Here is a 21,969-nt window from a genome sequence, read left to right on the forward strand (position 1 = left end):
GCTGTGGAGAGTAAACCGCTTTACGGACATTTGACCAAAAACTGGGCACAATGGCCCAGCCAGGTTGACACGTAAAATCGACCATCTAGACCAGCGTGTCATGCTTATATGGAGCCGCTAAGTTGAATATTATATTCATACCCCGCACTTTTTCCTTTTGCAGAGAAAAAAAAATTCCCACTTTGTAATTGCCCCTGGTCATCGGGAGGCTCCAGTTTTGTGGGGAGAGGGCTGCATCCAACCCTTCCTAAATCATCACCCAGAGACGCCCACTGACTGACAGGGACGAAGAGGATGCAGGGGAGTAAGAAGTGCACGGACGGCTTCAGCGACTCCTCGAGCATTGGCAGCGTGCTGGACGATGCAGACAGGGAGGTGAGCAGCCTCACGGACCGGGCGTTCCGGAGCCTGTGCATCTCAGAGGACGCATCCTTCCATGACTCCGACCTGGCCCTGTCCCCGGATATCACTCGCCAAGTGTTCGGGAATTTTCACCAGAGGACGGCGAGCCATACCCATAGGAAAAGCGGCATTTGGAGCCAGTTACCATCCCAAGGCACGGAGCATGCCGGCTGGGCGGCCACGTTCCAACAGCTGCCCAAGTACGTTCAAGGGGAGGAGAAGTATCCCAAGAGCAGCCCCCCACTGACACCAGCCCAGAGGAGACTGGAAGTGCCAGTTTCCGGCCTGAGGAGCAGCAACAAGCCTGTTTCCAAAGTGTCGTCACTGATTAAATCTTTCGACAGGACTGAAAGCCAGCGTTGTGACAGCAGGCCTCCTACCAGCAAGCCTCCAGCTCTCAAAAATCCCCCCAAATTTGCTCCTCTTCCAGAAAGCGGTGTCAACTTCTGCTTCGATTCTGCCGTTTTGACGGTCAGGAGGGTGCCTGCTGAAGTCTCCAGCACCCATAAGACTAGCCACCAGCCTGGCAGGAAGCACGGACAGCAGGAGTCCCCCAAGAATCCTGAAATGGCCTGTCATGGCCCCAACAGCTTCCTCCCAACGCCCGAAAACGCAGCCAACTCATTTGAGTCAAAGTTCCCCTCTCCGGCCCACAGGGCAGCCACCAGCGAGACTGGAAGGAGCCAGGAGTGGGCTCGCAAAGGGACCTTTCTTCATAGTGAAAACAGTGCTTTTGAGTCATGGAACGCCCACCAACCCAGGCTGCCCGAGAGGAAGGATGCTGCTGACACTGTCACAGAAAGCAAGGCTCCCAAGCATTACGAGGACACGTCCTTGTTAAGAGAGCCCCCGGCCTCTGAGCACAAAGCCTCCCCCTGCCACATCCGGGCCGGCTGCGGTCAGGAAGAGAACAGGCTGGCCGCAGGGACTCACTCCACATCTGGAACCTGGGGATCTAGGGACCTGGGAGCCCAGGTATTTGCTACGGAGGGAAAAGCTTCCAGCTCACAGCCTGAGCCTCCATTGAAACCGACCCATGCCCCCTGGAGGAAACCAAAGTCTGGCAAGGGAGGTAAAGAAAGCCTACAAGATGCTTCAGAAGAGAAGAAGCAGACCAACTGGAGAGGCCCAGCCTTGTATACAAAGCACAATCCCCAGGGGCAATTTCCAGAAAAGGATGCCCTCGACATGCCTGTGGACCCCCACGAGCATTACGATCCTCCTTTCAACATCAGTAAGCTTCTGACCCCTGTCATACCCAACAAGCATGTGCTGGAGTCCTCCAACAGCCAGCCAGCAGAGGTAACCCCGTCACCCACAGGACAGCTAAACGGATACCAAGAGAAGGAGCCCGGTGAATGTCAGTCCCGGGACAGTTACAAATCCAAAGCCCCCAGCCTGCTGTTCAACCTCAAAGATGTGCGGAAGTGTGTGAAGAGCACGTACAGTCCCTCGCCTCTCTTGAAAGGCCCTGATGAGAAAACCAGAGGCAAGCAAGAATCCCTCAGCAACGGCGGCCTCCTTCCCAACGGGCTCGAGGAAGGCCCTCCAGACGAGCTTTCTAAGGAGACACCAGCTGATGCCCCCTCTGTGTCACTCATCAGTACGCAGAAGGACCCCAAAGCTGACCCCGGTGCAGCCTCTGCAGACAACTACCTAACTCTCACCTCGCCATCACCTAACACCAAAGCCCCCTTCTGTGTCAACGGCGAGGCCGCCGACAGGAACAGCTATGAGAAGGACGATGCCAATGGAGAATCGGAGATGGGTGGTGCCAGGCCCAGCTGGCGTCCAGACTCCAGGGAACACTGCCCCAGGAAACATCTGTCTCTGAAGCTTTGCAGTGGAGACCCTGAGGCAGGGAAGGCTGCGGAGACCCCAAAGACCTCCGGCCTAGAGAATGGATTCTTGAGATCCGTCTCTCAAGAAACAGAACCCGAGAGAGAGACAAGCCTTCAGAATCCAAACTTCAACCAGAAATTCTCCCCAGGGCCCCTTTCTCCCGAGGAGGAAGATGTGTTTTACAGTGACAGCCAGTCTGATTTTATGCCAGGCCTCAAAAGTAAGAGCAAATTCAGCACCAGCTCTTCAGATCAGTCCTTTGCCTCGTTCGAGGACCAGCAGAAGACGTGGTTTGCCGAGAGCCAGCAGGAAGAAAGGAGGAATGACGTGAGTGTAGGTGACAGTCAGAAGGATGAGAAGGAGAAAGCGATGGAGGAAGATGAACTACGATACCGCACCTTGAGTAATGGGCACGCATGCATGGAGGAGCACAGCAGGTGGGAATCCTTGCAAGGAGAAGAGGAAAGTTTGCCGGAAGGTAGCCCCGGGAAGGCGTCGAGGGAGGAAGCTAATTTCAGAGGCACTGGCATTGGGGGAAGTAAGGATACAGCTCTTTCACATGCCAAAGACCTAACCCCTTCACCATGTTCCACTTCAAACAAGCACATACTCTTTGCAATTAAAGACAACACCCTCAGGGCCACCCCCGTGATAAAGCCCATCATGCTGTCCCTCCTGAGATCCATGTCCTCAGATTCCCTGCTGGGCACTGGCCACAAAGAGGAGGAGCTGCCAAGGCCAGGCTGGGGCAGGGATGCTGGTCTTTGTGCCCCCGACAGCCGGGAAATGCCCAGCACTCTGACACCCACCAGCGTGCAAGGCACACACTTGAAGGGGGCGGCCTGTGAGGATATGGAGGACCGCGGGAGGGGTCCCAGCGCAGCCAGGTCAGAGACGTCCCAGGCAGCCCCAAAGGGGTATGTCCCATTTCCTCCACTCACAGGAGAGGACCAAGGGTTGAAGCCACCCCGAGAGGCCGTACATAAAGTCGTGGCCAGCAATGGCAAGAGCAGTTCCATAGACCAGGGGAAGCTGGATGCTCCAAGGTGCATCCCCACGATTGCTTTGCCAGAAGGCGACCTAGAAGACCAGCCACCCCTACAGAAGCTTGGAACCCGTTGGGAAGAGCAGGCACAAGGCTTCCAAAGTCACTTTTTGTCTACACCCAGAGCACAGCCCCCGGGGAGAAGACTGGTCCCTGGTGAGCTAGCAGCTTCCCCCAGCGCCAGCTCCCTGGAAGAGAGCAGTGCATGCTCCCCTGCCACCAGCAGCATTTACGATGATGCTTACCAGGCCCCCAGTGAGCCCAGCCTGCTGCCAGGGGAGCCTCCCCACAGCAGCCCCTGGGCCAGTCCCCGCCCTGGCAGGGTGGCGCAGAGGGAGGACCTGACACACGCTCTCACGTGGGAGCCCGGCTCCGACCCCCAACTGGAGCCATCAGCAGAAGACCTCAGGACACTTTCTCCAAGAGGCTCATTGTTGGACGTGACCACCAGCTCAGCTGGCCTCCTGGAGAAGCCAGAGCCTCCTTCTCAGCTGGAGAGGGCAGCTGGCAAGCCTCCAGCAGTCCCACCCAAAACAGAGAAGGCCCTGCGGCGGGCCAAGAAGCTAGCAAGCAAGAGGAGAAAGACCGACCAGCCACAGGAAAAGCATGGCGAACGCCGGGAGGAAAAGCTGCACCCCGAGGACGCAGAGCGTAGGCCACCTTCCCCTGGAGAGAGGCCCCCAGCCAGGTTCCCCATGGTCCGTTCCCTGCCCCCTCCCGTGCGCCGCCACTCAGTATCTGCCTTCTCAGAGCCGATCCAGAGGCAGCCTGGGGGCTCCCAGTCCCTTACACCCCTGTCCCCTTACCCTGCCACCCAAAAGGTCCTCCAAGACCCCCAATCTGGAGAGTACTTTGTCTTCGATCTGCCGCTCCAGGTGAAAATCAAGACCTTCTATGACCCAGAGACGGGCAAATACGTCAAGGTCTCCATCCCATCCTCTGAGGGGGGTTCCCCTGAGCCAAGCCCGCCGGATGCCCTTGCTGCTCCCTACGTGCTGTACCCGGGCTTCCGGCCCCTGCCTGTGACAGCCTTGATGCCCCTGCGCTGCTCCTCTCAGCTCTCTGCCCCCACCTTCCTAAGGCAGCGCCCTCACACCGCCGAGGCAGCTGGCCCCAGGCCCCAGAGCGCCCAAGATGCTGGCCTGCAGCTGGCCTCTGAGCCTCCCAGTGACCCCACCCAGCACTCTGCAGGCCAGTGCCCCGAGGGGCGCCCCCAGAGCCCAGGGGAAGAGGTGGGAGATGCTCCGAGACTGCATATCATCTCCACTAACGACCTAGAGGACTTTGCCATGGAAGGCATTTCTTGAGAATCACAGCAGACTAACCCACCCCCCAATAAACCCAGAAGAGCTTACTTCTCCCTCCCCCAGAACAATCAAACACACACACACACACACACACACACACACACACACACACACACACACACAAACATCAACTCATACTCAGCCTTCTGAGATCCCTAAAGTTTCAAAGGAAGTGGGGATCCTCAGAAAACCCGACCTGCAGGGCTCCGCAGGGCTCCCCTCCCTGGGAGGGCGCTGCTCTGCCCTCGTAACAAGTCCCTTCTGAGCCTCTTCCTGGATCCAGGATCTGCTCCACTTCTTTTCTCCTCCCCTCCTTGCTCCCTGTTCTCCCCTGGCCCTGCCACCAGGGGGGGTCCAGCCTGATTCCCTGAGAAGCTGTTCCCGCCAGCATTCCACCCACTCCTCCTCAAGGGTCGGCTCGCACAGTGAGCAAACCCCAGGGCCCCCCAGAAGCACTGCGCTGCACTGAGCCCTGCCCGGCCAGCAGACCGCCCAGTACACCCCCTCCTAGGTCAGGTGTGGCACTCGGCGGCCACCCCACCCTCGCTCAGACACAGCAGCCCTTTCCGGCTCACCTTAGGGGGGAAATGGCTGAGGGCTGAACCAAGGCAATCTTGCAGAAATGTTTATTTGAATAGAATGGGTTTTCTTTACTGAGGAAACTTTCCTCTGAAGGCTATTTTCTGATCACCTTGTAAAAAGTGAAACAAGTTTGCAGATGCGGTTCTGTCCCTGGACTCCTGTCTTTCTTCTGTGGGCAGTGGTGGGTCTGTGCTGGTGAGTAAAGTGTCGTGCCTTCCAGGCCTCCCATCACGACTTGGCAGCCACCCAGGGTCTCCACTCTGAACAGAGTGGCCTCGACACCCACCGCGGTCCCAGAGTCCCTGCTTGATCCTTTAACACCTGTCCGAGCCTTCTCGGGCCAGGCTCTCCACCAGCGCTGGGGCGGCAGAGATGAGCAGGACCCACGTCCGCCATCGAGGTGATCTGGGACCTGAGTCAGGCCCTGACGGTCCCGATTTAATGACCTATGCTCAAAAGGAAATCATGCTTCCCCCAAGTCCCTCTGGGAGTTGGAGGGAAGTATCTGAATCAACTGAGGGGAACTGAGTGCTGTCACCACCTCTGCACCTCTGAGAGCAATGAGGGTCTGTGAGCAATGCCCACTGTGGGCAACGTGCTGGGAAGGAAACAGACCGGCCTCGTGGGCCTCCACCCAGGGCTTCCGCTGAAGCCTCTTAATTCTTGTGCTGTGGGAAACACGGGCTAGAGTGTCTTCAGCCTTGTTTAGAAGGGGCAGCTGTCAAGGCAGCTGTCAGGACTGCACTGCTCACGTCCCAGGAGACCACACAAAATGTATCACCCTGGTCCTTTTGGCCAACATGCCATTTCCAGGCTGGGAAGGTGGGGAGGCACCCAGCTCACCACGTCCCAGACTCGTGCAAATACTGGGGTTTTGAAGATATTCTGGGTCGTAATTTGGATTCAGAATTTTACACCTGTTTGATTTTCCCAAAAGTGCAGCCACACCTTAATTTCATTCTGAAAATGTTACACAAGTCCCCCAGCCTTGGCATAGCTCAGTCTACACCTGGTGAGTCAGCCGAATAGTGAGCCAAGAATTCAGGTAGGCCATTGTCTGAGAAATCTGGTTCGCACGAGTCACTCACCAGGCTGCCAGTGAAGCGAGCTGGGACCTTGGCTCTGCCACCAAATCGCCGAGCATCCTCTCACCTGTTTTCATGTTACTCAAATAAGAAAGATAATATCTCATTTCAAAATTCTCAGGGCCCAGGAAAAGAATTACCTAACAAAAAAAGAGTCCCCCGGTTAAAAAATAACCATAGTTACAGTAACCACAAGGAAAAATATACTTTACATAAGAGGAGCTTATGTTTGGGGACCAGTCATCTTCTGTCTTAGAAGCAATACAAGCAAGGATATTGAAGGAGCTAAAAGCATCAAGATAGATATTTGGAGATCAAGGTCAACTCCCCAGTCCTCTTTGCTCCTGTGAATGTAAAAGAGGAACAGGGCATCTGGCAGAATGCAGCACCCACTCACAAATCTAGAATAAGGATTCCTTGGACACCTGGCTCTCCAGCAAGTCAGCTAGAGGGAAGGCTTCCATCACTTACAGCAAAGTACCTAAATTCCTAAAAAGCAGATAATGTCTCCAGGGGACAAAAGTCACTGAAGACCAACTCATTTGCAAATGAGTTTCTTTCAGTTTCTTTCTGTTTGGGGTTGTGGGGAGTCATTTATGCCTCCTTCCTTCCTCCTCCCCCCCCCTCCCTGCTTCCTCCCTCTTACCCTCTTTTTTTCTCTTCTTTCCTCCCTCCCTTCACAAACATTTTCAGAGTCCCTGTGCTGTGCCAGGCGCTACACTGGGCATCAAAGATACCATGATAATAAGATCTGATCTCTGTGCCCAGGGAATTAAAATCTAACAAAGAAAGACAGTTACAGTCCCACATGGTAAGGGATGTAATAGGGTGGCCTGAAGAGCATCTGACTCATATCCTGGAGGGAAAAAGGGCTTTCCTGCAGGAATGACACCTGAGCTGAGCCAGGAAACACAAAGCTGTGCATTAGCTTGTGAAGAAACAAGAATTTCCCCCCTTTCATCTATCTATCAAACAAAAGTGACATGTACTAGATACTAATAGATCTGTCTTGCCATATCAAAGTGTATTGGTTTAACTAATTGTTCTTTAGCATTTCTAATCAGCACGAACATAGAACCAGTGTAGCCAGGCAGGATAGACCTTTGCTGATATGTCCTTCAACTTCTGAATTGAAATTTCACTCATCTGAGTTGCCCAGAAAAACCACTGTTTCTATCATTATGTTTAGTAGGGTAGTGGTAAGAGTTGTGAACATATTGTTTGTGGAAACTGTAGGTAAAGACCACGCCTACATCTTCTGTTTACTATGAGTTATGGCCCTTTACTATGAGTTATGGCCCTTCCAAGTGTCTCCTGGGGAGGGGAGATAAACGCAGAGCACCTCGAGGGAACGATCAAAGGTCCTGGGGCTGCTCAACGGAAAATGACCAAGAGCTTACACTGTCCATCACACAAGCTGTGCCAGCCCCTGACTGGGGAGATTTGAGCCTGGTCTCCGACCTCACTACAAACCTATGAGAGGAACCCTCATTAGCTTCCTGTTACTGTAAATAAGCAAAGGCCCTGAGACGTGGAGTAACTTCCCATAGTCAACAGTCACCGGGTGAGGGGCCCACACAGGAACTCAGGTCTCTCTCACTTCCAGGCAGGCACTTGAGCCCCCAGTCATGCATCTCTAAGTGTGGTCTGTAAACCTGCAACCTCCACATCACCAGGGAACTTGTTAGAAATCCAGGATCTCCATCTGCATTTTCAAAAGATTCCCCAGTGATTTGTTTGCACATTAAACTTTGAGAAGTGCTAGCAGCTCCTGTTTGGCCTGGAAAGGAGAAGATTTAGGGGAAACAAATCGATATCTTCATGTCTCTCAATATCACCATGGGAGGAAAGAGAAACTTACACGTCTGGGTGGGAGAGTTGCAGGGATGCTGATTCACACTGACTATGAGAAAGGCATCTCTAATGACTACAGCTGTCTCCATGTGGCGCAAGTGGCTTGGGGAGGGCTAAGCTCCCTGTCATTGGAGATGTTCAGTAGAAGCCAATGACCCCTCTCCCAAGACAGGGATGGATGCCGATGTCAAAGGGGGCCTAATGCCAGCTTTTGAGACCCCAGGCTCCATGTGTGGCTCCAGCATGCCGATGTCATGAATCCAAAGTCTACACGGGGGATGGCCACGTGAGTGAAACATACGAGGGAAATGACTGCACATAAAAGAGGAGCTCTGGGCAAAACCCAAATTCTATGTATGTGAAAAGCATTGGGGCCCAGAGAACAAACACCCTGACACTGGACACTTCCACATCATTGCCATAAGTGGAGCCCCCATCTCTACTCTTCCGTGCACTGGTAGCCTGTCGTGTACCTGTGTTAGGTATGTATCTGAGGGCCCTCCGTCCAGCCAGGTGACCCACTGTATGGGGCAGTGTGACTTCAAGGGGCCTCGCCATCTGTCCTGATCCACACACCTTGACCACCCTTCCCCTGCCAAGTTTGCTGACTTCCCAGAGGGTGGATACCTTCTGATGGAAACCTTTGACCAATGTTCAATATCACTAGGGATGTTCAAATCAAAACCATAATGAGGTGTCACCGCATACCCATTAGGATGGCTACTGTACAAATTAAAAAAAAAAAAAAACCCAGAAAACAGGTGTTGGTGATGTTGTGGAGAAAGTGGAACCTTTATGCATTACTGGTGGGAATGTAAAACAGCGCAGCTGCTGTGAAAAACGGGATGGCAGGTCCTCAAAAAGTTAAACAGAATTACCACGCAATCTGAAAATTCCATTCCTAGGCATATATACAAAAGAACTGAAAGCCAGAGTTCAAAGGGATATTTGCATACCCACATTCACAGCAGCATTATTCGCATTATCCACAAGGTGGAAGCAACTCAAATGTCAATCAACAAATGAACAGACAAACACAATGTGGTATATACGTGCAATTGAATATCATTCAGCCTTTAAAAGGAAGAAAATTCTGACACGTGCTACAACATGGATTAACCTTGAGGACGTTATGCTGAGTGCAACGAGCCAGTCACAGAAGGATAAGTACTGTATGATCCCACTTTTATGAGGCACTGAGTAGCCAGACTCGTAGAGACAGCAAGTAGAATGCTGGTTGCCAGGAACTGAGGGCAGAGGCGGTGGGGAGTTGATATTTAATGGGTGCAGAGTTCCAGTTGGGGAAGGTCAAAAATGTCTAGAGTTGGATGGTGGTGAATGTACTTAATGTACACTTAAAGTGGTTAAAATGGTAAATCTTATGGTGTGCAAATTTTGGCACAATTTAAATAAACAGAACAAAAAAAGCCTTTTGACCAGCACAAACATCCCATTCACCCTGACGCCCCAGCGCAGGGTTGGAGGTTAAAGAAAACGCTGCCCCTGGTGTGACCAAGCACAGGCTGGTCTCCGCCTTCTCCTGGAGACAAAGGTACAGGGTTCGGGATCACGGTGGGTGGGGCTGCTCAGATCCACACTCTCATGATGGCACAGCACCTACCCCTGACTCCACAGAGGAAGATGGAGGAAGAGAAAGCTCTAGGGTCCTGCCACCCACACCAGGTCCTCCTCTTCTTGGCTCCCATGCTCAGCAGCCTGTGCGCATCCCCTGGTGGCCCAAGCCACAGTCCTGGCCGCTGTCCCCACTGCTCCCAATCTCTTGCCCCCAATTCAATCAGACCCCAAATCTGAAAATTCTCCCTTCGGACATCTATCAATGAGCAGCCATCTGCACCACATCACCCCTCAACCCCACTCAGAGCACCCTCACTCCCCCCACTCCCAATGTGACTCCCTTCCAAAACAAAGGTAGTCCAAGGCCCTGCCTAACACCCCAGGGCTCCCTGCTCACCCCAGCAAAGAGTCAGTCTCCAGAGAAGGGCGTGCAAGGCTGCCACATGCTGGGGACCCCCATCTTCTCCAGGCTTATCTCCTGCCTGTTCCTACAACTCCTTTGGACTCCCACCAACTCGAGCTTCTTTGAGTTGACCAAATGGGCCATTTCCAGCCCCTCCGCACGCTCTTTGACTCCTCTACAACACACAGGGCCTGTGTCTTCTCACCCACCGGCTGTGCCCCGCAGAGTGGAGTCGGTGTGCAAGTCGAAAGTCAAGTCAGAAGGCGCCATGCCACTTCCGTCGGTCCCCTGGAACGAGTGCCCTGCGAGTCCTCAGCCACCACAGGGCCGTCCACGTACCCTGGTTCACTCTGCTGTGGAGAAGCCCACCCTGGCCCACGTGGAGGTGGCCTGGAGAAGCCCTGAGACAACACAGAGAGAGAGGAAGAGATCCGCCCCCTCCTGTTCCAGCTCCAACTTCTGGCTGCCCAAGCCAGCACCGCCTCACTAAGCCATTCCCAGATTCCTGATCCACAAAGCCGTGACAGATAACAAAGTGATTGCTGTCATTTGAAGCCACTAAGTTTCAAACTTACACAGCAACAGGTGACTGGAGCCCTCTCCTTCCCCAGCCTCCCTACCCTCTCCACGCTCACCTTCTCCCGGGACCCTCTGGACCCTCCCCTCCCCACCAGCCTGCTCCTGCCCACTCCCGTGCGTCTTAAGGTGCTCTACCTTAGACCCCATCTTCTCTAGAGGGACACCCCTGACGCCCTAACTGCTGACCATGCACCTCGCTTTCCAAGTCCACCAGCATGTTGTGTTTCTCCCATCCCAGCCCATGTTGTAATTGTCTGTTTAACTGTTTGTCTATCTCGCCCCCTCAATGCTCACTTTTGGAGGGAGGGATCTTGCCTGTCCTCACTCATTCCCAGCAGCTAATACGGTGCCAGGCCCAAGGTAGGCCATAGGTAAACATCACTGAATTCCATGGAATTCTTGTTCTAAATTCTAAAAAGGGTCTTTCGGGAGAAGAAATCCATGTCATTTTGATCTTATTTCCTCACTTTCGAAACTAGTTGTTAATACTAACTAGATGAGTTAAGCCAGTCCCACACCAGAACAGGCACCCTACTCCCCTGATCCTGTGAGATGTGCAGCTGCGGAGGCTGTAGTCCCACAAATGGGATCTCAGGCACCCAAGGCCCAGGAACAGATGTTCCACGATGTAACCCATAAGTCAGCATTCACACTTAACTAAACTTCTTTGATGAGAAATTCCAGGCCTGCCAACAGAAGGAGGCCAAAAGGGTTACCCAGGACTCACAACAACATCCAAAACCCAAGTTAGAACCAAATTATTATTTGGTCTTGTGATGATAAAATGATGAGGACATTAGACAAGTTGTATTAAGTGAAAGTGGTGAGTGTACATGAATTCTACTTATTGACACAGAGAGGACTCGGCATCAGACCACAGTCTTCTGAAGTATTTCATCGTGTTTGACTGCCAAGTGGTAAGGCCAGGTTAGTACTGATGGGGTTTTAACCCTTAAGTCACCTAAGAAAAATCAAGGGTGCTCTCCTTTAGGACAAGGAGGATAAATTAAGCCGGTTATCTCTCTTCTCATCTCCCCTCAAAGTGTCTACAGTTCCATAGATGGAGAAATAAATATTATTACAAGGAAAAAAATGGCTCTAAAAGGTAAATAACATCACCACCTAAGGTGTCCACACATCCAGGTTTAACTCTCTAAGTAGGATTTGAATATTATCAAGCATGGAAGAGCTTTAGAAAATTCTAGAGGAGACACTGTTTGACATCTTCACATCTCAATTAATTTCTCTATGAGTTTTTGAAACAGGCTGACTCTGAAGGTTGTTGGGAAGTCAGATCAGCCACTAAGATTTTCGTGTTGCCAAAAGTTCCAACAGTTTCCTCTGGGTATGTTCTTGAGGCTTCAAAACTTAAAACTAGTTGACCCAGCTAAGCACATTTGTTAAAGGAACACTGACCATGTTATCTTTTCTGATAAAATGTCCAGCCCCAGGGGAGACCTTTCCCTCTTATATTCTGCATGGCAAGGGGGAGAGGGGGCAGGGCAGAAGCCACCAGAAGCCAGGAGGGAGGAAGGAAGAAGCCATATGCTATCCCCTCCAAAAAATGTCTACCACATACTTGAATCTAATCTGAATCCTCCAGGCTGTTGGCAGAAGATGCTAAGAGAAAGGGTTTTTCTAAGTAAATCTGAGCTCATGTTGATGGCCCTGGTCTAAAATAACTCTCAGTGCAACTCCCTTCTCTCTGCTGCTTGAGCAGGGACTCCAGCAAACCAGAAGAGATATGTCCTTCCAAGGACATTGGAAACATTGGATGTGTCCTTCCAAGGACATTGGAAAACACTGTATTCTCTTAGTACAAAGGAAGTTTTCAGAAGTTGATCATAATTGCAAAAATTAAGGTAAAACAAAATAAATTATAAATCAGTAGAGTAATTGGAATATAAAATATGGACTATTCCTACAATTGAATATCATATGGCAAGAAGCATGAATAAACTTTACGCATAGAAACACAGATGACTCTTACTGGCTAAATGTTCACAGGACTAAAGTCAAGTCATAGAAAAAGTTTTTAAAAATTTTTTTAGAAAATAGTAACTGATATCAATCAAATTAGAACAAGGAATAAATAGACATTTCATTATGATGAAGGAGCCAATTAATCAAGAAGACATAACGATCCTAAATGTGTATGTATCTAATAAAAGAGCTTGAGAGTACAGGGAGCAAATTAAAGTCACGATGAAATGGATAATGGGTAGCATTACCTACCCAACAGATTGGCAAAATTATAAATTCTGACAATCCCAAGTGTTAACAAGGATACAGAGCAATGGAAATTCTCATGCACTACTTGTGAGAATATAATTTGGTACAAACACTGGATTAGTTATCTATTACTGTGTAACAAAATACCACAAAACATAATAGCTTTAAAAAAAAAAACTTAATGGCTTAGAACAACAAACCTTTATTTTCTCATCATATAGTGGGTCAGGACTGTGGGAATGGTTTAATGTCCCTCATGAGATCGAGTCAAGATGTCATGTGGGGCTGTATTTATCTGGCCTTCCTCAGTCAAGGGATCTGAGAGAAGGTAGAGGCCACCTGCTTCCACCCCTTCCCCGGGAAAAGGAGCCCTAAAGACCTGCCACCCAGGCAGGAGTAAACCACCTCCTGTCCCCAACCCCACAGAGGCACCTCACAGGCATTGCTGAGAAGAGGCCCTCACCCGTCCGGAGCTAAGGTCCAGGCCCGGAATCAGGCTGCCTGGATTCACATGCCCACTGGTCCACTTGTAACTTGGACTTGTGCCAAGTCCAAGACCAGAATCCTAGAAACAAGCCTGGCAGGGGTGGCCTTGCTCCTGAGGCAGGACCGGAGATGCTGCTCAACTGGTGGCCCGGCCAGAGAGCCCTGCTTCAGGAACAGTGTCCAGGGCTGGAGCATGGGCCGTGGGGCGAACCTCCCCACTCTCACTGTGAGAAGTGCTCACTGAGGGATGGAGGCTGATGCTCTGCCCAGGCTCGCGGAACAGGCCGTGGACTTTGAGGCACCTGGTGTGAGAAAAGCTGAGGACCAGAGGGATTCAGGCTCCTACCCAGGCCCCTCTCCAATCCGCAAGGGCTCCCAGCCCTCACTGTCACTCTCTGGCTTTGTCTCCAGTTACTCCTACATCCTACCTGGCACACTGGCCTCCTGCTGTTCCTCTGATGCTGCGACCGCAGGGCATTTGCACTGGCTGCACTGGCTGTTTCTTTTGCTGAGAATGTTCTTCACCAGACATCCATTTGGCTCCTTCATTCCCCTCCTTCAAGGCTTCTCTCCTATTGCAACTTCTGGCCCAAGTCTACTCTGATTACCCCACTTCATGCTGAAATGTGCCTACCTCCCACCCCATGCCAGCCCCCTCCTCTATTTTTCTTTGTTACCTTTTCCACAGTTTTGTCACCTGCTAACACACTGTGTAATTTAGGATTAAATCATGTCTAATATTTATTGTCTCTTTCCCCTATGATAATATAAGCCACAGGGCAGGGATGTCTGTCTATTTTAATCTCTGCTGTATTCAAAGCACCTAGAACATAATAGGTGCTCAGTGAATATGTGTTGAAAAGAGAAGGAAGGAAGGAAGGGAGGGAGGGAGGGAGGGAGGGAGGGTGGAAAGTCATGGATGCTTGGATCCCTGGCCTGGCCCCATGGACCCAGTTAGGATGACTGGAGAGGAGAGAGCTGTCAGAGCCTGTCCCAAGCCTTCACACCAGGAGGGACAGGGCTGAGGGAAATGATAAGGCTCCCAAATGCACACAGGAGGTAACAGACAGGAGTGTGGCTTAGCATCAGGAGGTAGACCTACAACCACAAAGCAAGGTCCTAGACCCCTTGCAACCCAAGAAGAGACCAGGGCAGCTTAACATGCCATCAGGACCTGCAGCCAGCCAGGCCTGGGCAAGGTAGGAAGGTCATGGTCAGAGCCAGGTGGAAAAAGGAAGGCTAGGACTTCTCTGGGGGAACTATCAGAAGAACAGAGGAATAAGAGCTTCTTGTCACTGCTCCTGCCCATGGACCGGCCAGAGAGGAAGTTCAGTACCCTCTGTAGGGCCCCAGGATGAAGCTGTGTGCCTGCTGGCACCCGGCCCCTGGCTGGCTGGTGGAGGCCATGCAGTCAGGCCACGCAGTCATTCGGAACGCCCGTGGTGAGAGCAGGTCTTCCTAAGCCAAGGGGTTTGCCTGACATCAATCACAGGGAAAGAGGCAGGTCCTTCCGGCCCCAGCCCCTGTCCCAGGGCAACCACATGAAAAATCCAGAGCCAGAGCCACCAGCCAAGCTGTCCTCAACTTCCTGACCCACTGAACCCATGAGATGTAATAAAGCATCAGGGTCTTAAGCCACTAATTTTAAGGTAATTTGTCACTCAGCAAGAGATCACCAAAACAATGGAACCTTCCAGCTGGTCTCCTCTGTGCTCCATTGTGCTAGAGAGAACAGAGGAAGATGGAGTATCTCTGCTTGGGTTAAGGGAGAAGCATCCCTCAGGCCTGGAGTGGAGGAAGCGGCTGGTCAAGCAGCAAGGGAAACCTCGTGGGTGCCAAGATCCGGCCAGCCAGCCCTCCTTATTTCGAAGGGCTGGGCTCACTTTTTAGAAGCCCGGTGAGCCCCTTTCACGTAGGCTATTATTATCTCCATTGTGCTGAAGAAAAAGGCCAAACAGCTCAGGGCACATACGGAGTGGAGCTGGGATCCAAACCCCAGGTCTGTGCACCTGCGAAGCCCACTACAAAAAGCTGCTTCGCCAACGCCTCGGATTCTCAAGGGAGAGCCCAGCCGCGCTGTCCAGCTTGCACGGGTGTGTGTGTGGTGGGGGGGGGGTCCTGAAAGGGTCTCTTGAAACAAGCTCGGAAGCCAGCCTGGAGCACCCTTGCCTGGCTCTTCAGCTCCCCTCACAAGCAGACGTAATTCCATCCATCCACAGGAACGTGCTCCCCCACACACACCCTCGCTGCCAACCTGCCTCACCCCTGCAGCTCTCCACAGACCTTCATGAGAACAGGCGGGGCTCAACTGATGGCCCGTTTAGCTCTCAGCAGCCAGACAGGGAAGAGGTACATCCGGAAAGGTACACTGCACCTAGGCGAGGTGAGAGGGGGTGAGAGGCCCACAGCTTGGGCCCTAGCCTTGGGTTCTGTAGGCTTCAGGCAATGCCCAGAGGCAGAGCTGTCATTAAGGGACACTGCAACAGAAGGTCAGGTTCACTCAAAGTTAGAAAGCTCCATTCCTGGGACCCAGGTTGGGCGGGTAGCAATTGTGGGTCAGGCAGTGAGGAGCCTTAAGAGTGCGAGGCTGCATCAGCGGACGACCCTCAGCCCCAGGTCTGCTATAGCACCTCTCCCCAGCTTCAGGAGTCTCCTAAGAATGTGGGGTTAGGAGATGGTGCTGGGGGAAGGGCAGAGAGGGATGCTTAGAGTGTGGCAGGGTTCTAAGTTTCCCTAAGTGAGGGAAGGGAGAGAATAAAGCATGAAGAGTTCACACACTCCCTCCCCTGGGCCGTCTGGATGACGATGAGGCAGAGCTGGGTCTGCGGGGGGTGGCTGGGGCCCAGCCGGGTGGGGAGGCAGCCCAAGGTAGTAGGGGCACCGGGGGACCTGGGCTGCTGGGTTAGGGGAGCCAAGCGGGGGATAGGCTCCTGCACACACCAACTCCCTCATTGCAAGTTCATCCCACCAGTAAACGAGAGGAATCTTCCCCAAAAAGAGCGACTACAACTGATGCCATTACTAATCACTGGCCATAAAGCTACTACATGAAGAAGAGAGACAGAGTGATAAATCTGCATGAGAGCTGCCTGACAGAACTATAGACTTGGGAGACAAACATTCGTTCACAGACATCACCACCAGGCATGTATTATTAATAAACTAGACATTGAGCTCGGCAGGTAATGAAAGGAAAGGGGACCCCGGCCTCTCCCACCCCAATAGAGTCTCCCACCATCCCTCAACCTTGGCATTGAGCTCTAACTGATATCAGCTCCCTGAGACTGGTGAGGCTGTCACATGACGCAGGGAAAGTCGTGCTCTCTGTTTCTCCCACTCCCGGGGACAGGTACAACTCACTCAATTCCCACTGCCAACTTATATCTGGGTCCAGCTCCTCCATTCCATGTTTTATTGTCTCCCCTCCTATTATTATATAATAAATTATCCCCAAATTTATCAGCTTAAAACGACTAGCTGTTTCACTCTAGATAAGTCAGTTAAACCCTCTGAGACTCATTTTTTTCAGATGGAAAGTGAGAAAAACAATAGTAAATTTATGTGAGCATCAGAAATAATATGTGAGGAACTTCCCTGGTGGCGCAGTGGTTAAGAATCCACCTGCCACCAGGGAAGTGGTTAAGAATGCAGGGTACATGGGTTTGAGCCCTGGTCTGGGAAGATCCCACATGCCTCAGAGCAACTAAACCCATGCACCACAACTACCGAGCCAGCGCTCTAGCGCCCGCAAGCCACAACTACTGAAGCCCATGTGCCTAGAGCCCGTGCTCCGCAGCAAGGGAAGCCACCGCAATGAGAAGCCCGCGCACCGCAACGAAGAGTAGCTCCCACTCGCCACAACTAGAGAAAGCCTGCACACAGCAATGAAGACCCAACGCAACCAAAATTAAATAAATACATTTATAAAAAAAGAAAAAAAGAAATAATATGTGAGAAGCATCTTATAGAATGCCTGGCACATAGACGGTATCCATTAATGATCATTACTTTTACAGTAAAAGACAAAGTCAACCCAACAGCCCTTGATATTCCGATACTGCCCTGCACCACCTATGGGGTAGAGCTCACCCTGGCTCACAAGGGCCCTCCTGCCTGCTCTCAGCCTGTGTTCCCCACTCCTCTCCCTCCACCCCAGTCCTCCCCGGCTTTGCTCTTCTCACTTGGGACTACATTGACTCTTGCCATGAAGACATCAACTTTCCCACAGGCAGAATTTCTATCCATTACACTGCAGCCTCTAAATCAAATTTCTTGCACCCAAGGTAAGACTTTGGAACATCAGCTGATGAATGGACATTTTAAGCTAAATAGTCAAGAATTTAGTATCCACATATTTATCCATACAGCAGTGTTTGTGTTATATGGACTATTGGTTTTTATTATCTTTAAAAAAAAAAAAAAAGGTGTAATGGAGGACGTCAGTCGCTAAGTGGAATTAAAGCAAGAAATGATCAAAACCATTAGGCACGCTGCCACCACCGGCACTCTGTTTTCACACAGATGTTCATTGGACCAGTCTGGGTGCTGGGTGTTCCTCTGTGTGAGGAATAAGCCAGTTGAAGCGCATTGGCCAAATGCTGGGAGAAAACACGGAGGGAAGCTTCTAGAGGCTAAATGCACCGGTGGAGGAAATGCAGGCGTGCGGATTGAGAATTAGCTTCAGAAGAACATTCCAGAAGCAGAACCACACACACTAATATGGAATGCTCCCCAAAATACGTATTTAAGAGAAAAAAAGCAAAGACCAAACAGTGTGTATGATATGCTGCTATTTATATGACAAGAGAGATACGTACATATTAATATCTCTGGACAGATATGAAGAACCAAATATTAGAGGACCTCTACACAGAGAAACCAGAGGAGGGAAGGTTGGAAATGGGGAGAAGATATAATTTACCCCGTTTCTGTTTTTTTCTTACCGTGTGATGGTAGGTTGTAATACAGTGATCCAAATGCAGAGAAAATTCATGCACCCATATGTTACGCGTATACCTTGCCACACATCTCTTGGCCAAGACAAACAGGCTGACATTTCATCTCCCCTTGACAAGTTATCCCAAAAAGTGAATAAAACATCACCAAAGTCAACTTTACATTCTCCTACTCAGTCTTTTCCAGAACCCCCATCAGCAAGGCTTTTTCACGTTAAAAGATGTTCAACAAACACACGAAAAGATACTCAACATCACTAATCATTAGGGAAACATAAATCAAAACCACAGTGAGATACCGCCTCACACCCATTAGGATGGCCACTATCAATTAAACAAAACAACAAATGCTGGTGAGGATGTAGAGAAATTGGAACCCCTGTGCATTGTTGGTGGGAATGTAATATGGTGTAGCCACTGTGGGAAACGATATGGTGGCTCTTCAAAAAGTTAAAACTACCATATGATACAACAATCCCACTTCTGTGTATGTAGTCAAAAGAACTGAAAGCAGGGTCTCGAAGAGACATTTTCACACCATGTTCATAGCAGCAATATTCACAATAGCCAAAAAGTGGAAGCAACCCAAGTGACCATTGAGGGATGGATGGATAAACAAGATGTGGTATGTGTATACATACAATGGAATAATATTCAGCCTTAAAAAGGAAAGAACTGACACTATAAACTTTGATGAACTTTGAGGAAATTATGCTAAGTAAAACAAGCCAGTTACAAAAGGATAACTACTGCATGCTTCCACTTATATGAGATACTTAGAGTAGTCAAACTCATAGAAACAGAAAGTAGAATGGTGGTTGCCAGGGGCTGGGTGGAGAGGGAAATGGGGGGTTGCTGAATGGGTAGAGTCTCGGTCTTGCAAAATGAAAAGCTTCTGCAGGCTGTTTGCACAGTATATGTTAAGAATATGTGAATATACTTAACACTACTGAATTGTACACTTAAAATGGTTAAGGTGATAAATTTTATGTGTGTGTACTTAGCCACAATAAAAAATAAAAATAAATTTCCTCTGGCTCATAAATGTCAACGTACTGATAGTTATCTGACAGAGCCCCTTAGAAGTTATGTTGTATAGGGTTAATGTTTACTCTCTGTAGTTAATGTTTTAAATCATGATGACTAGCACATCATGTTGAACACTTGATGTTTAAAAAGCATGTAGTCACTCTATGATCCCAGGTATATAACATCCTTGAAACGATGGCGAACAGACCAGTGGTTGCCAGCCTTAGGGTTGGAGGAGAGTCTCTTAGAGGTGATAGTGAGTTCTGTATCCTGACTGTGGGAGACGGTTACACGAAAACATACATGTGATAAAATGTCTCTATCCTCCTACATAAAAAAATCAACACACGTAAAAACTGGTAAAACCCAAATCAGGTCTGTAGTTTAGTTAGTAGTATTGTCCCAATGCCAATTTCCTGGTTTTGATCACTGTACTAGGGTTATGTCAACATTATCTTTGGAGGAAACGGTGACAGGGACAAGGAAACTTTGTACTATTTTTGCAACTTGCATGTGAGTCTAAAAGTATTCCAAAATAAAAAGACTTTTTAAAAAATATTTGGAGAACTGGTGATATTTTGTAGCTCTCCAGAGATAGAACCCACTTTATAAGGTGTAAGTTGCAGCTGGACCTCTGTACACAGGACTTTCATGCCTTCCCACAAGACTCAGGTGAAAACAAGGCCTGTCTGCACTGCACGCTGGGTGCACCATTTCACCGCACTCTTGGGTCCCCTCCACCTACAGGGGCTTCTCCCTCGGCCCATAGGGTTGTTCCTCCCTCTTTGTCAGCATCATCACCTGGGAGAGCTCACGGCCCTCCTGGGCAGCAGTTACCCTCCTGTGCTGGGCACAGTGCCCCCACAGCTAAGCCTCACTGCCTCCATTGTACAGATGTGGATACTGAGGCTTGGAGACAACAAGGGACTTGCCAAGGTCCCACTGACAGCGGTTGGTACAGTATCCTGGATTCAAGGCCAGATCTGGTGACACCCCCAGCTGGCCTCCTGTGCCCCCTTACTGCCTACCTCAGCTGCCACCTGCAGACTGGCCTCTGGCAGCAGGTGCGAGGCAAGCCAATGGGGACAGGGTGCTAATTCAAGGTCGCAGGCAGAGCAGCTGTTCTTTGAGTCCCGGTGGCCTGGGGCCACGCTGCTCTTATGTTCCCGGGTAGATAAAGTGCTCTACTTAGGAGAAGCTCTCTCCGGGCTGCAGGGCCATTAGCTCGCTGACTCCTGGAAAAACCATTTGGCCAGCGCTGACAGATGTGGCCATTACACAATCACTTAGCCCCTCTCCCTGCCCCATCCAGACCTTTGGAGGGGGAGGGGGCTCGAGGCACGCAAAGCCCTGGGGAGGGTCCACACAATTCACTTTCCCGACCACCCGCCTCCTTTCTGCCCTTAGGCTGCATTTTGCCTGGCCCATGTTGCTACAGCAGGAAGCGGCTTCAGACAGCGTGGTTGCCGTGTGCTGCCGATGACCTTGTCATCCTGAGAGTGGTTCACAAACTGCCTTCACGTGCATCCTCTCCCTTGATCCCCGCAAGAACCCTACGAAGTCAGAATTAGGATAATTACTCCCACTGCACAGTTAAGAAATGAGGCACCAGAAGGTCAGACAGCTTGCCCAAGGTCACCCAGCCAGTAGAAGGGGTTGACCTCAGGCCTCGGATTCCCAGGTCTGTGGTGTTTCACGCGCCCCATGCTGCCATCACCCTGTTGGGATGCTACCTTGTGTTGGGAACTCAAACAGCCTCAGAGCAGGGTCTCCAGCGCCAGGGGAGCGCTTCTGTCTGCCAAGTAGAGGCGTCAGGCGCCAGAGTCTTCAGCCTTGTCCCCTAGCAGCAACTTCCCATTGGCAGAGCCTGGGCGGCCGCTGACCTGGAGGCCCCAGCTTGGGTCATTTCATCCTACACCTCCCATGCTGTCTGGATCCTTTACTCAAGCTGGATGAGTGCCTCTACCACCCGTGTGTCCCAGGCAGGGCTTCACAGCCATTCAACAGCTGGCAAACCTCCTCTTCCCACCAGCAGCACAGGCTCAGCATAGAGGTTGCTGTGACATCTGGGGCATCCAACCGATCCAGGCCAGAGTTCCACAGCCGCAGCCCCAGCACTGTCTGACTATACGCCCGGGTCCCTGGCCCTGCATTGCAGCCAGGCTGCATCCAGCAGAGCCAGCGGAACCAGGGGCTGGTGGGAGGGGGCAGTGCCCACGTCCTAAGGAAGAGCACTAAAGAACAATGGCCCATCTCCTGCACGGAGCCAGGCTCAGAAAACAAGCAGTTTTGCACAGCAGCGGCAGTCCTCCCAGCTCAGAAGCCAGAGAGCAGAAGGCAGACAGCAGCAGCAAGGGAAGACTCAACCTTAAAGCCCAGCCTCCAGTGACCTGTCCAAGAGAGCGCAAAGAGAACACCTAAGATGTTCCTAGGGTACCCAGATGACACTGCTCTTCACTAAGATACCCCGCTTTGCCTCCAAGTGACTCAGAAAGGTGACTTAAAATTACACATACAGGTAGGGGGCAGATCTTTTCTCTAAAATGTCCTTCCTGGTGGATTAGGGGATAGATCTTGGTTTATCCAAACCGAT

The 21,969-nt window shown here is 50.9% G+C and overlaps 1 protein-coding gene across 1 annotated transcript; it reads left to right on the forward strand.

Moving 5' to 3' along the window:
- Positions 1 to 294: 294 nt before the first annotated feature.
- CUNH10orf71 (chromosome unknown C10orf71 homolog) lies at positions 295 to 4,596 on the forward strand. Its single transcript, XM_024739125.1, has one exon. It carries the CDS (start codon positions 295 to 297, stop codon positions 4,594 to 4,596), a length of 4,302 nt encoding a protein of 1,433 aa, XP_024594893.1.
- Positions 4,597 to 21,969: the final 17,373 nt, after the last annotated feature.

The sequence above is a fragment of the Neophocaena asiaeorientalis genome, unplaced genomic scaffold (genome assembly GCF_003031525.2).
Source record: "Neophocaena asiaeorientalis asiaeorientalis breed wild unplaced genomic scaffold, Neophocaena_asiaeorientalis_V1.1 scaffold202, whole genome shotgun sequence".
Lineage (NCBI taxonomy): Eukaryota > Metazoa > Chordata > Mammalia > Artiodactyla > Phocoenidae > Neophocaena > Neophocaena asiaeorientalis.

Coding starts and splice junctions, on each gene's coding strand:
- CUNH10orf71 (XM_024739125.1), top strand. CDS start 295: ATGCAGGGGAGTAAGAAGTGCACGGACGGCTTCAGCGACTCCTCGAGC.